General features: G+C 42.6%; 1 protein-coding gene across 1 annotated transcript; it reads left to right on the forward strand.

Annotated features, from left to right (window-relative positions):
* Positions 1-7,053: 7,053 nt before the first annotated feature.
* On the forward strand, positions 7,054-7,853 carry LOC129819850 (eukaryotic translation initiation factor 2 subunit 1-like). Its single transcript, XM_055876479.1, has 2 exons — positions 7,054-7,373; positions 7,654-7,853. Exons 1-2 carry the CDS (start codon positions 7,260-7,262, stop codon positions 7,777-7,779), a joined length of 240 nt encoding a protein of 79 aa, XP_055732454.1. The 5' UTR covers positions 7,054-7,259; the 3' UTR covers positions 7,780-7,853.
* Positions 7,854-13,654: the final 5,801 nt, after the last annotated feature.

Raw genomic sequence — 13,654 nt, forward strand, 5'->3', positions numbered from 1 at the left:
GAATTTGGCGCCCTGCAGTTTCACTGGCTATTGACGAGGTGGGACGCTACCATCCCACATACCCTAGAGAAGTTAATGTGAGTCTGGAAGGAGAGTTTACAGTCTAACCAGACACCTAGGTATTTGCAGTTGTCCACATATTCTAAGTCAGAGCCGTCCAGAGTAGTGATGCTTGTCGGGAGGAGTGTTGTATGGCATTGAAGCTCATCTGGAGGTTTGTTAACACAGTGTCCAAAGTAGGGCCAGAAGTATACATAATGGTGTCGTCTGCGTAAAGGTGGATCAGAGAATCACCAGCAGTAAGAGCGACATCATTGATATATACTGAGAAAAGAGTCGGTCTGGGAATTGAACCTTGTGGCACTCCCATAGAGACTGCCAGAGGTCCGTACAACAGGTCCTCCGTTTTGACACACTGAACTCTATCTGAGAAGTAGTTGGTGAACCAGGCGAGGCAGTCATTTGAGAAACCAAGGCTGTTGAGTCTGCCGATAGGAATGCGGTGATTGACAGAGTCGAAAACCTTGGCCAGGTCGATGAAGACAGCTGCACATTACTGTCTTTTATCGATGGCGTTTATGACATCGTTTAGGACCTTGAGCGTGACTGAGGTGCACCCATGACCAGCTTTGGAAACCAGATTGCATTGGGCACGTTGCTGCGGGGGGTGCAGAGCTGTTGGCCAGGGTAGGGGTAGCCAGGTGGAAAGCATGGCCAGCCATAGAAAAATGCTTTTTGAAATGATCGATTATCGTGGATTTATCAGTGGCGACAGTGTTTCCTAGCCTCAGTGCAGCAGGCAGCTGGGAGGAGGTGCTCTTCTTCTCCATGGACTTTACAGTGTCCCAGAACTTTTTACATGTACTCTGTAGTGTACTAGTGTGTTTATTCTCCCACTTGGATGGTGCTTCCAGAAGCTTTAAAATGGAGTTGTTAGGATTGGTAATGTACTGTGTAAGTACACATTATTTATAAGTAAATAGCCCTCAAGATACACTTACTATTAACTAGCTAAACCCGTGTAACAACTCTCTCTCTCTCTCTCTCTCTCTCTCTCTCTCTCTCTCTCTCTCTCTCTCTCTCTCTCTCTCTCTCTCAATTCAATTCAATTCAAGGGGCTTTATTGGCATGGGAAACATGTGTTAACATTGCCAAAGCAAGTGAGGTAGATAATATACAAAAGTCAAATAAACAATAAAAATGAACAGTAAACATTACACATACAGAAGTTTCAAAACAATAAAGACATTACAAATGTCATATTATATATATGCAGTGTTGTAACAATGTACAAATGGTTAAAGCACACAAGTTAAAATAAATAAACATAAATATGGGTTGTATTTACAATGGTGTTTGTTCTTCACTGGTTGCCCTTTTCTGGTGGCAACAGGTCACAAATCTTGCTGCTGTGATGGCACACTGTGGAATTTCACCCAGTAGATATGGGAGTTTATCAAAATTGGATTTGTTTTCGAATTCTTTGTGGATCTGTGTAATCTGAGGGAAATATGTCTCTCTAATATGGTCATACATTGGGCAGGAGGTTAGGAAGTGCAGCTCAGTTTCCACCTCATTTTGTGGGCAGTGAGCACATAGCCTGTCTTCTCTTGAGAGCCATGTCTGCCTACGGCGGCCTTTCTCAATAGCAAGGCTATGCTCACTGAGTCTGTACATAGTCAAAGCTTTCCTTAAGTTTGGGTCAGTCACAGTGGTCAGGTATTCTGCCACTGTGTACTCTCTGTTTAGGGCCAAATAGCATTCTAGTTTGCTCTGTTTTTTTGTTAATTCTTTCCAATGTGTCAAGTAATTATCTTTTTGTTTTCTCATGATTTGGTTGGGTCTAATTGTGCTGTTGTCCTGGGGCTCTGTGGGGTGTGTTTGTGTTTGTGAACAGAGCCCTAGGACCAGCTTGCTTAGGGGACTCTTCTCCAGGTTCATCTCTCTGTAGGTGATGGCTTTGTTATGGAAGGTTTGGGAATCGCTTCCTTTTAGGTGGTTGTAGAATTTAACGGCTCTTTTCTGGATTTTGATAATTAGTGGGTATCGGCCTAATTCTGCTCTGCATGCATTATTTGGTGTTCTACGTTGTACACGGAGGATATTTTTGCAGAATTCTGCATGCAGAGTCTCAATTTGGTGTTTGTCCCATTTTGTGAAATCTTGGTTGGTGAGCGGACCCCAGACCTCACAACCATAAAGGGCAATGGGCTCTATGACTGATTCAAGTATTTTTAGCCAGATCCTAATTGGTATGTTGAAATTTATGTTCCTTTTGATGGCATAGAATGCCCTTCTTGCCTTGTCTCTCAGATCGTTCACAGCTCTGTGGAAGCTACCTGTGGTGCTGATGTTTAGGCCGAGGTATGTATAGTTTTTTGTGTGCTCTAGGGCAACGGTGTCTAGATGGAATTTGTGGTCCTGGCGACTGGACCTTTTTTGGAACACCATTATTTTGGTCTTACTGAGATTTACTGTCAGGGCCCAGGTCTGACAGAATCTGTTGGCACTGGGTACCAAAACAAACAGAGAGGATAGATAGGACTCACATTTCCAGGATAGGCTATAAACTACGTTTATATTAACCTGTAAAAGTCAGAATTGATCAAATAAATGTTAATACAAATGCATAGTTGCTGGACGAAGCTAAGGGTTGGCGATCCAGTTGTTTTTGTTTTACCTGTTATCAAAATAGTAGCCACTCCCACCCGACTAGACTACAATCACCCCATTAAACAGAGGACATAATTTTACTCACATTTGGGAGGACACTCAATGACGGTAATGATCCAAGTCACATGTCATTGCCAATAAAATGACAAAAAAGCATTGCAACAAATTACAGTCCTATAACAAAGACAATTTATTTAATTACATGTTTTGATTTGACCTTTATCTAGGCAAGTCAGTTAAAAATAATTTCTTATATACAATGACGGCCTAAACCCAGACAACGCTGGGACAATTGTGCGCTTCCCTATGGGACTCCCAATCACAGCTGGTTGTGATATAGCCTGGAGTCAAACCAGGGTCTGTAGACAGAAGCTGCTTTTCAGTCTCTCGATCTCAAGGCCATCAGACTGCGAAACATCACTAGCACATCAGAGGCGGCTGCCTATAGACAAAGATTTGGAATCACTGCCAATTTTAGAAATGGATCACTAGCCACTTTAATAATGTTTCCATATCTAGCATTACTCATCACAAACCGGCTCGTGGAGATAATAAAAATATATTCCAGTTATTCCTTAACTGAAGTAAACTAAATACAATTAACAATGGTGTGTGTAGTCAGTAATCAGTAGTGTGAGTGTTTGTGTGCATAAATGTGATAATGAGGTGTGTTGAAAGGTGCCAAAGCAACCAAACGGCCACAAAAATGCCACAACCAAAAATCTATAAATGTGTCTGCATGGAGAGTCTCCCCAATGAATGGGGAATTGGTGCATTTATCCGGGAACACACCCTGGCCCAGGTGTGTCCCATGTCGCTGACGACCCTCCCAGCCCTGCCCGCCAACATCCTAATAAGGAAAACGAGCAAAACGAAAGAATACGGCAGACAGAGCAGGAGGGTCGTCACAATATGTATAAACTGCACTCCACACTATTCTACGGTATCGTAGTCACTTTAATTGTGTTTACATACTGCATCACCCATCTCATATGTATATACTGTATTCTATACTATGCCACTGTATCTTCGTCCAATGCCGCTCTGACATACACTGCCGTTCAAAAGTTTGGGGTCACTTAGTAATGTCCTTGTTTTTGAAAGTAAAGCACATTTTTTGTCCATCAAAATAACATCAAATTGATCAGAAATACAGTGTAGAAATTGTTAATGTTGTAAATGACCATTGTAGCTGGAAACGGCAGATTTTTTATGGAATATCTACATAAGCGTACAGAGGCCCATTATCTGCAACCATCCCTACTGTGTTCCAATGGCACGCTGTTAACTAATTCGAAGTTTATAGTTTTAAAAGGCTAATTGATCATTAGAAAACCCTTTTGCAATTATGTTAGCACAGCTGAAAACTGTTGTTCTGATTAAAGAAGCAATAAAACGGGCCGCCTTTAGACTAGTTGAGTATCTGGAGCATCAGCATTTGTGGGTTCGATTACAGGTTCAAAATGGCCAGAAACAAAGAACTTTCTTCTGAAACTCGGCAGTCTATTCTTGTTCTGAGAAATGAAGGCTATTCCATGCGAGAAATTGCTAAGAAACTGAAAATCTCGTACAACGCTGTGTACTACTCCCTTCACAGAACAGCGCAAACTGTCTCTAAACAAAATAGAAAGAGGAGTGGGAGGCCCCGGTGCACAACTGAGCAAGAGGACAAGTACATTAGAATCCATAGGCCTAATGGACACATGCTCAAACTCGCACACATTTGATAGAATAAAAATTTTAAAAAAGGGGTAGGTGCTACATCCATTTTTGGACACCCATTGTTTTAACCATGTTATGAGGCTATACAGTGTTTGTTTACATTTACAATGTTTACAAACACTGGAGGATAACAAGTTCACACACACACTACCGTTCAAAAGTTTGGGGTCACTTAGAAATGTTCTTGTATTTGAAAGAAAAGCACGTTTTTTTGTCCATAAAAATTGATGTTATTAAAATAACATCAAATTGATCAGAAATACACTGTAGACATTGTTAATGTTGTAAATGACTATTGTATTTGGAAATGGCTGATTTGGAATGGAATATCTACGTAGGCGTACAGAGGTCTATTATCAGCATCCATCAGCGCAAACTGGCTATAACCAGAATAGAAAGTGTGGGAGGCCCCGGTGCACAACTGAGCAAGAGCTCAAGTATATTGAAGTGTCTAGTTTGAGAAACAGACGCCTCACAAGTCCTCAACTGGCAGCTTCATTAAATAGTACACGCAAAACACCAGTCTCAACATTACCAGCGAAGAGGCGACTCCGGGATGCTGGCCTTCTAGGCAGAGTTGCTAAGAAAAATCTATATCTCAGACTGGCCAGTAAAAATAAAATATTAATATGGGCAAAAGAACACAGACACTGAACAGGGGAAGATTGGAAAAAAGTGTTATGGACAGCCTAATCTAAGTTTGAGGTGTTCGGATCCCAAAGAAGAACATCCGTGAGACGCAGAAAAAATGAAAAGATGCTGGAAGAGTGCTTGACGCCATCTGTCAAGCATGGTGGAGGCAATGTGATGGTCTGGGGGTGCTTTGGTGGTGGTAAAGTGGTAGATTTGTACAGGGTAAAAGGGATCTTGAAGAAGGAAGGCTATCGCTCAATTTTGCAACGCTATGCCATACCCTCCTACAACAGGACAATGAGCCAAAGCACAGCTCCAAACTATGCAAGAACTATTTAGAGAAGAAGCAGTCAGCTGGTATTCTGTCTATAATGGTGTGGCCAGCACAGTCACCGGATCTCAACCCTATTGAGCTATGGGAGCAGCTTGACCGTATGGGACCTAAGAACGGCCCATCAAGCCAATCCAACTTGTGGGAGGTGCTTCAGGAAGCACGGGGTGAAATCTCTTCAGATTACCTCAACAAATTGACAACTAGAATGCCAAAGGTGTGCAAGGCTGTAATTGCTGCAAATGGAGGATTCTTTGACGAAAGCAATTATTTCAGTTAAAAATCATTATTTATAACCTTGTCAACATCTTCACTATATTTCCTGTTAATTTTGCAACTAATTTCATGTATGTTTTCATAGAAAACAAGGACATTTCTAAGTGACCCCAAACTTTTGAACGGTAGTGTGTGTGTATACAGTTGAAGTCGGAAGTTTACATACACTTAGGTTGGAGTCATTAAAACTCGTTTTTCAACCACTCCACAAATTTCTTGTTAACAAACTATAATTTTGGCAAGTCGGTTAGAACATCTACTTTGTGCATGACACAAGTCAATTTTTCAACAATTGTTTACAGACAGATTATTTCACTTATAATTCACTGTATCACAATTCCAGTGGGTCAGAAGTTTACATACACTAAGTTGACTGTGCCTTTAAACAGCTTGGAAAATTCCAGAAAATTATGTCATGGCTTTAGAAGCTTCTGATAGGCTTCTAATCTACACACAATACCCCATAATGAAAAAGCAAAAACAGGTTTTTAGACATTTTAGCAAATGTATATTTAAAAAAAATATAATATAACATTTACATAAGTATTCAGACCCTGTACTCCTCCATGCTTCACGGTAGAGATCATCCGTTCACCTACTCTGCGTCTTACAAAGACACTGCGGTTGGAACCAAAAATCTCGAATTTGGACTCATCAGACCAAAGCACAGATTTCCACTGGTCTAATGTCCATTGCTTGTGTTTCTTGGCCCAAACAAGTCTCTTCTTCTTATTGATGTCCTTTAGTAGTGGATTCTTTGCAGCACTTCGACCATGAAGGCCTGATTCAGACAGTCTCCTCTGAACAGTTGATGTTGAGATGTCTGTTACTTGAACTCTGTGAAGCATTTATTTGGACTGCAATGTCTGAGGCTGGTAACTCTACTGAATTTATCCTCTGCAGCAGAGGTAACTCTGGGACATTCCTGTGGCGGTCCTCATGAGAGCTAGTTTCATAGCGCTTGATGGTTTTTGCGGCTGCACTTTAAGAAACTTTCAAAGTTCTTGAAATTTTCCGCATTGACTGAACTTCATGTCTGAAAGTAATGATGGACTGTCGTTTCTCATTGCTTATTTGAGGTGTTCTTGCCATAATATGGACTTGGTCTTTTACCAAATAGTGCTGTCTTCTGTATACCACCCCTACCTTGTCACAACACATTAAAAGAAGGAAAGAATTTGCACAAATTAACTTTTAACAAGGCACACCTGTTAATTGAAATGCATTCCAGGTGACAACCTCATGAAGCTGGTTGAGAGAATGCCAATGGTGTGCGAAGCTGTCATCAAGGCAAAGGATGGCTACTTTGAAGAGTCTCAAATATAAAATATATTTTTTGGTTAGCTGATTTCATATTGGTTATTTCATAGTTTTGATATCTTCACTATTATTCTACAATGTAGAAAATGTTAAAAATAAAGAAAAACCCTTGAATGAGTAGGTGTGTCCAAACTCTTGACTGGTACTGTATATACATACATTTTTTTATTAAAAAAGACAAAAGCATCCACTGAAAGTGACTTTTAGTCCAAGATCTGTGTCAGGGAAAAGGCTATATGCATCACAACATTGTGTCTCTTTGGGTCTCTGACAGATTAATCTGATAGCGCCGCCGCGCTACGTCATGACCACCACCACACTGGAGCGCACAGAGGGTCTCTCTGTCCTCAACCAGGCCATGGCTGCCATCAAAGAGAAGATTGAGGAGAAGCGAGGAGTGTTTAACATCCAGATGGAGGTCAGTACAATAACCTTATTGTCACAATTTACATAAAATCATATGTTTGCTGTATTTTAATACACTAGGAAGAGGGGGACAATGGAAAGTCCAAGGTGGGGTGGTAGAAGTTTCATGTAAAACAGAAAATTGTAACTCCTGCCATATGTAATACATGCTTTGGAAGTCTTACTCGCCAGAGATCTCACATTAAAACAGTATTAAAAACAGCAACAATGTTCAGGACATTGCACTTTCAATGTCCATGTGTTAATGTCTTATATGTTTTCCTCCCCTCCAGGCGAAGGTTGTGACCGACATAGATGAGACAGAGCTGGCCCGCCAGCTGGAGCAACTGGAGAGAGAGAACGCTGAGGTGGACGGAGATGACGAGGATGGAGAGATGGAGGCCAAGGCAGAGGACTAAACTAGATGAAGAACTGAGGGATTGGATACAATGACGAGACCAACTATACATATGCAGTCCAGAGCATGTATTCATAAAGCATCTCAGAGTAGGAGTGCTGGTCTAGGATCAGCCCACCCCCCCCCCCCCCCCCCATATGTAATCTTATGCATAATGATCTAAAAGGCTAAACTTATCCTAGATCAGAACTCCTATTTTGAGATATTTCATGAATACAGGCCTTGTCTGATGAGATGACGAACTTCATATCAAATCAAGCATTCTAGAACGTCTCTCCAACTGAACCCTTTGGATCAGTAGCAGGGACCCTCTCAGGGAGACTGATAGAGAGATGGCTACAGGCACTGACTGTCATACTGCCAAACAGGGCTGGGAAAGGCCTCTGTGATTATACCAATGGACACAATAACAACTGAATATGATCACTGAACCCTAGCTGTTTGAATTGCATAAGAACGGGTGGGTTGGGGTAGGATTAGCCTTTTTGTGCTGTAGCCAACTCCTCTCTGTGTGGAAGAGTTGGATACAGCACATATAATACAAAATGGGACACGGCTTGGGTTGGTGGGGTGGTAGCCTGGTCCCGTGCTGAATGTTCTTTAACCAACTCTTTGTGACACATGCAGTATAGGACCATTGTTCTTTTGTGTTCAGTAGGTGACGACGATTGCGGCGGTACACCGCTCCTTCTGCGGTGAGGACGTGATATGAACGTTCAGTGTCAGCTGGCTGGATGACGACTGCTGGCTTCCAGAGGCCATGCTCCTGGATTCAAACTGACTCTCTGTCGATCAGTGGTGGCAGTGGTCTAGCTGACCTGTCTAGTATCGCTTTTGTTGTTGTTGTCTCTGTGCACGTTTTTCATGCATTTCCTTGTAGCTGGCGACCTCAGGTTATAGCTGCTGGTTGGTGCTGGGAAGGATTGAGTGAAGTCTGCGGCTCATCAACAGCTGGGCTGGTGATTTGAAGTTGTCAACTGGAGTATTGCGGTATTCATTCAAGGAGACTGAGGTAGGGGTCTCTCTTGTCTGCTTTTGCTTTATCCATGATTGATTTAGCAATCTGCACTGATTTTTCAGCAAGGCCATTACTTTGAGGGTAATGTGGGCTTGTGGTGACGTGTAAACTCCCATGCTTTTGTGAAGGATTCAAACTCTTTTGATTTGTAACAGGGCCCATTGTCAGATATTAAAGTCTCTACAATGCCATGCCTGGCAAAGGCTGCTTTCAGCTTGTGTATCACAGCTGCAGATGTGGTGCTGTGAAGCTTGTCGAGTTTGAAGTATCTGCTGTAGTAGTCAACTGTTATGATGTAGTTCTTGTTGTTCCAGGTGAACAGATCGGTTGCCACGACCTGCCAGGGTCGGTCTGGGATACAGTGAGGTAACATTGGCTCTTTGGTGTTTGAGGGGCGTCGTTCAAGACATATGGCGCATTTACCAACAATGTCCTCTATTTGTTTGCACATTCCGGGCCAAAACAAAATGTCCCGTGCTCTCTGTTTGCACTTTTCCACGCCCATGTGTCCAGCATGGATCTTTGTCAAAATCTCTTCCTGAGACTGGTAGGAATGATGATTTTCTCTCCTTTGAAAATTATTCCGTTGATCTGTGATAGTTCATCAGGATGGTTCCAGAATTCTGAGACGCTCTGAGGGCATTTTCTCCTCTCCTCAGGCCGTCCATCCTGTATGAGTTTCCTCAGCTGTGCGAGTTGTGAGTCATTTTCTTTTTCTGCTTGGATCTCCTTCAGTTTTGTGTCACTAACTGGTAAGTTGCTGTACACAGTGTGCACTTGCATGTCCATGCCTTCACTGAGTTTGCTGTCCTTATAGGTAAGAAACTTCCTGGAGAGTGTGGCTGCGACAGGGATGTCTTTGCCTGGACGGTGAGTGATTGTGAAGTCGTATTTTTGTAGTTGAAGAATCATTCTCTGTAGCCTTGGCGGGGCTGCGGTTAGGGGTTTCCTCATGATTGACAAAAGGGGCTTGTGGTCGGATTCCACAATGACTTGTCGTCCATATACGTACTGATGGAAACGTTTACATCCGAACAGAAGAGTTGATTTCACAGTCTGTGAGAGATTTGGAAGCGTAGCCGATGGGCTTTCCATCTTGCAGTAGCACTGCACCTAGTCCATACTTCGACGCGTCTTCTTGGAGTCTGAGCTCTTTGTCGGGGTCGTAGTAGGCAAGGATTGGTCCTGGTTCTCTCGTGATCAAGTCTTTTACATTTCTAGAAAGCAATGTCATGTTGCTTGTCCCAAAGAAACTCACTGGACTGCTTTAGCAGTTGATGCAGGGGTGCATTAGCATTGGAGAGGCTGGGTGCGAACTTGGCTAAGTAGTTGACCATGCCAAGCACTGTTTCCAGCTCTGCACGGTTCTTTGGTGGCTCCATTTCTTTTATGGTTGAGATCTTCTGTGGATCTGGCTTGATTCCAGTCGCTGTGAGAAGATGTCCGAAGTAGCTGACCTCTGTAGCGCCGACTGTGCTCTTCTCGGGTTGAGCCGGACTCCTCTCTCGCGGGACCTTTGCAGCATCGCGCGGAGGTTTCGGTCGTGCTCCTCTTTGCTTCGACTATAGACAAGGATGTCGTCCACAATTAGTGGATCCAACTAGTGGTCAGTATGAACTACTACACCCTCTCTCACATGAACGCTAACATTACTGGTTTCAGTGGGAAAGATGGTAAATGGTTCAGACATTAATGGCAAATATAAAAAACTAAGATACCCAAGTTACCGGAGTCTACAATTGCCGACTGTTAATGTAGAGTAGGGATAGTGAGAAGTAACATTCAAGACTGAAGCAATTACCCCCTATAGTGGTAAACTTTATACTGTACCAGGTTACTACACACACTGATAATACAAAACATTGAGGACACCTGCTCTTTCCATGACAGACTATTTAAACATTTCAAATTCAGTGCAAAGTAATGTAGTGCATTGGTGTCTAGATCCCTCTTGGGTGGCAAAGTGTCACAAGAATCCTGTGGGGAGAGAAAACAAGAGAATACATTAAATTAATGGGTGTTAACTAATCAGGGTTCAATAAAGCACTTCAAGTCCTCAAATCCTTCAAAAGAGAGAGAGAAGGAGAAAGGAGTTTGGTCCCTGCAGTAGGACTACATGCTGGCCATGAGGTTCTCCAAGTGGTACTCCAGGAGGCTGGAGAGCTCCGTGAACAGAAACTCTGGGTTAAAGTACCAGGCCAGCTGCTGGCCAAACATGTCATCTAGCAGAGCCATCAGCCCGCCCTGAAGAGAACACCACACAACACATAGAAAATGGCTCTGAGTTACTAGCTTATCAAGAGGAGAGAGACAATTAGAAATACTCCCCCTAAAATGACATTGGAACCTGGTTAACCATGAATAAGGAAGTAAAAAGGAAGTACACTAAGAATATGGAAGTAAACAGGAAGTAACCTCTTGACTCTTACATAGAGCAGCAGCAGGTATCTGTCAGCCTCTGGCTCCATGTTGGCAGCAGTGGGCAGGAAGGAGTACAGGAGAGCGTATAGATGCTCCACAAACCCACCGTCGTGCTAAAGGAAACAAAGGAGGAGAAAAGAGGAGAGAAGAGAAGAGGAATTTAAGTGAAACTGCTAATAGAGAGATATCAAAACATGTACCAGTGAGATGCTACTTACCACCATCAGGGACTTCTGAGCTGTCATCATCCCAAACAGCACCAGCTCAAAGAGGACATCTATCATGCTCACATGATGGATCTAGGACAAGAAAACACGTTTGGAGAAAATAGGAATGATTTCATATAGATCAGCTACTGTGATGTATAAAAGACATGCATGTGGAAGAACTCAGTGAGACTTGAAAGAGTTAATGAACTCACCTTTGCCTCAGCCAGCTCCCTCTCAATGTCATTCCGCTTTGAGGAGTCACTCAGGTAGTCCACAAAGTCGTTATAAGTATGGAAGAACTTGGCCTCGTCCTATGACAAAGAAAAGAGCATCTCAGTGAACAGAACACATTTCCCCTCAGGGGCGCTCTCTTTCCCTTGAAAGAGAATGCGTTAGTGAGTTACCATGTGGTTGGCCTGAACCAGTGCGCCCAGGAGGACCTTTCCCGCCACAAACAGATGGTTCCTGCTCAGGGTGGAACCAAGCAGGGTCTAGGGGAGAGGGAAGAGTTAGGGTGAGACATCTTCCTCTAGGAGAGAACAAGAAGTCACAGAGAGAAAAAGAAAAGTGTGTCCACTCACAGTGATGGCCTGGCGCAGGGAGACGAGCCTCAGGGCGATGTCCTCCACTCTCTTGGTGGTTAGGTAGAGGCTGTGAAAGGGAGGGAATGGAGCATGTCAACCATTAGAGTCAATGGGGGATAGCAGCATTATGACCACTATCCTTCAGCATCTAACAAGCCCAGACTACACAGACATTTAGAGGAACTCACTTTACCAGAGGAACCTCCCTCTCCTCAGGCAGCATGTCCTCCTCCCAACCCTACGACAACAAAACAAGCATTCAAAATCAGTGACCAATGAGCATACATTTAGTTTTACTTGTATTTAAGAGCAATCGAAGGCCACGGAAGGAGAGTTGTATGGCATTGAAGCTCGTCTGGAGGGTAGTTAACACAGTGTCCAAAGAAGGGCCAGAAGTATACAGAATGGTGTCGTCTGCGTAGAGGTGGATCAGAGACTCACCAGCAGCAAGAGCGACATCATTGATGTATACAGAGAAGAGTCGGCCCAAGAATTGAACCCTATGGCACCCCCATAGAGACTGCCAGAGGCCCAGGCTACAGGAAGCCGATTTTACACACTGAACTCTATCGGAGAAGCAGTTAATGAACCAGGCGAGGCAATCATTTGAGAAACCAAGACTGTTGAGTCTGTCGGTAAGGATGTGGTGATTGACAGAGTCAAAAGCCTTGGCCAGGTCAATGAATACGGCTGCACAGTATTGTTTCTTATCGATGGCAGTTAAGATATCGTTTAGGACCTTGAGCGTGGCTGAGGTGCACCCATGACCATGATAGAGCATGACGCTTGCAAAGCCAGGGTAGTGGGTTCGATTCCCGTCACCACCCATACATAAACGACAGCAGGTTTTATTGTAAGTCGCTTTGGATAAAAGTGTCTGATGAATGACATATATTATTTTTATATAGTCACTTACTTGCTATACAATGTAGAGAGAAAAAGGGTCAATTCAAGAGGGAGCTACGAAATTCATGTCCAAACATCGTTTTCTTTGCCTGATGTCATTAGAAATGACATAGAATTAATCATTAGCTTGTTCTCTACAATATTATAACATTCATATACTTGTACTTGACAGTGTTGATGAAATAATAATGATCATTTGCTGTGACCATTACTAGTTTAGACTGCACCGCACTTGGTTGTATGTGTTCCATATTTGGTGTTGTGAGGTTATATCTCAGAGTAAATCGGTAACTTTTCAACCATATACGGTAGAGACATTGTGTTTAGATTATTATTTTCTGACAATGTTCTATTGATAACCTTGAATGAATTACTAATTTTATGTTTTTGGCTATTTTGCTACCAGATGCTTTCCTATATCGTTGGTATAATATAAAATACAAATACCAAATATTGTGTTTTATAAAGTCACTAGCTAGATTGGAAGAATGAGACAAACAAGGTGATTTTTTATTGTGTTGTTTAACTCCTGAAAGTATAGTCTTTTCCACAGTGGGCTATAAAGTCTTTTGGAGGACATTTTGACCAATTTCAGACAAGGGAAAAAAAGCACTGAAGGCTCTACACTACCGGTCAAAAGTTTTAGAACACCTACTCATTCAAGGGTTTTTCTTTATTTTTGCTATTTTCTACATTTTAGAAAAATAGTGAAGACATCAAAACAATTAAATAACACAT

The sequence above is a fragment of the Salvelinus fontinalis genome, chromosome 22 (assembly GCF_029448725.1).
Source record: "Salvelinus fontinalis isolate EN_2023a chromosome 22, ASM2944872v1, whole genome shotgun sequence".
Classification (NCBI taxonomy): domain Eukaryota; kingdom Metazoa; phylum Chordata; class Actinopteri; order Salmoniformes; family Salmonidae; genus Salvelinus; species Salvelinus fontinalis.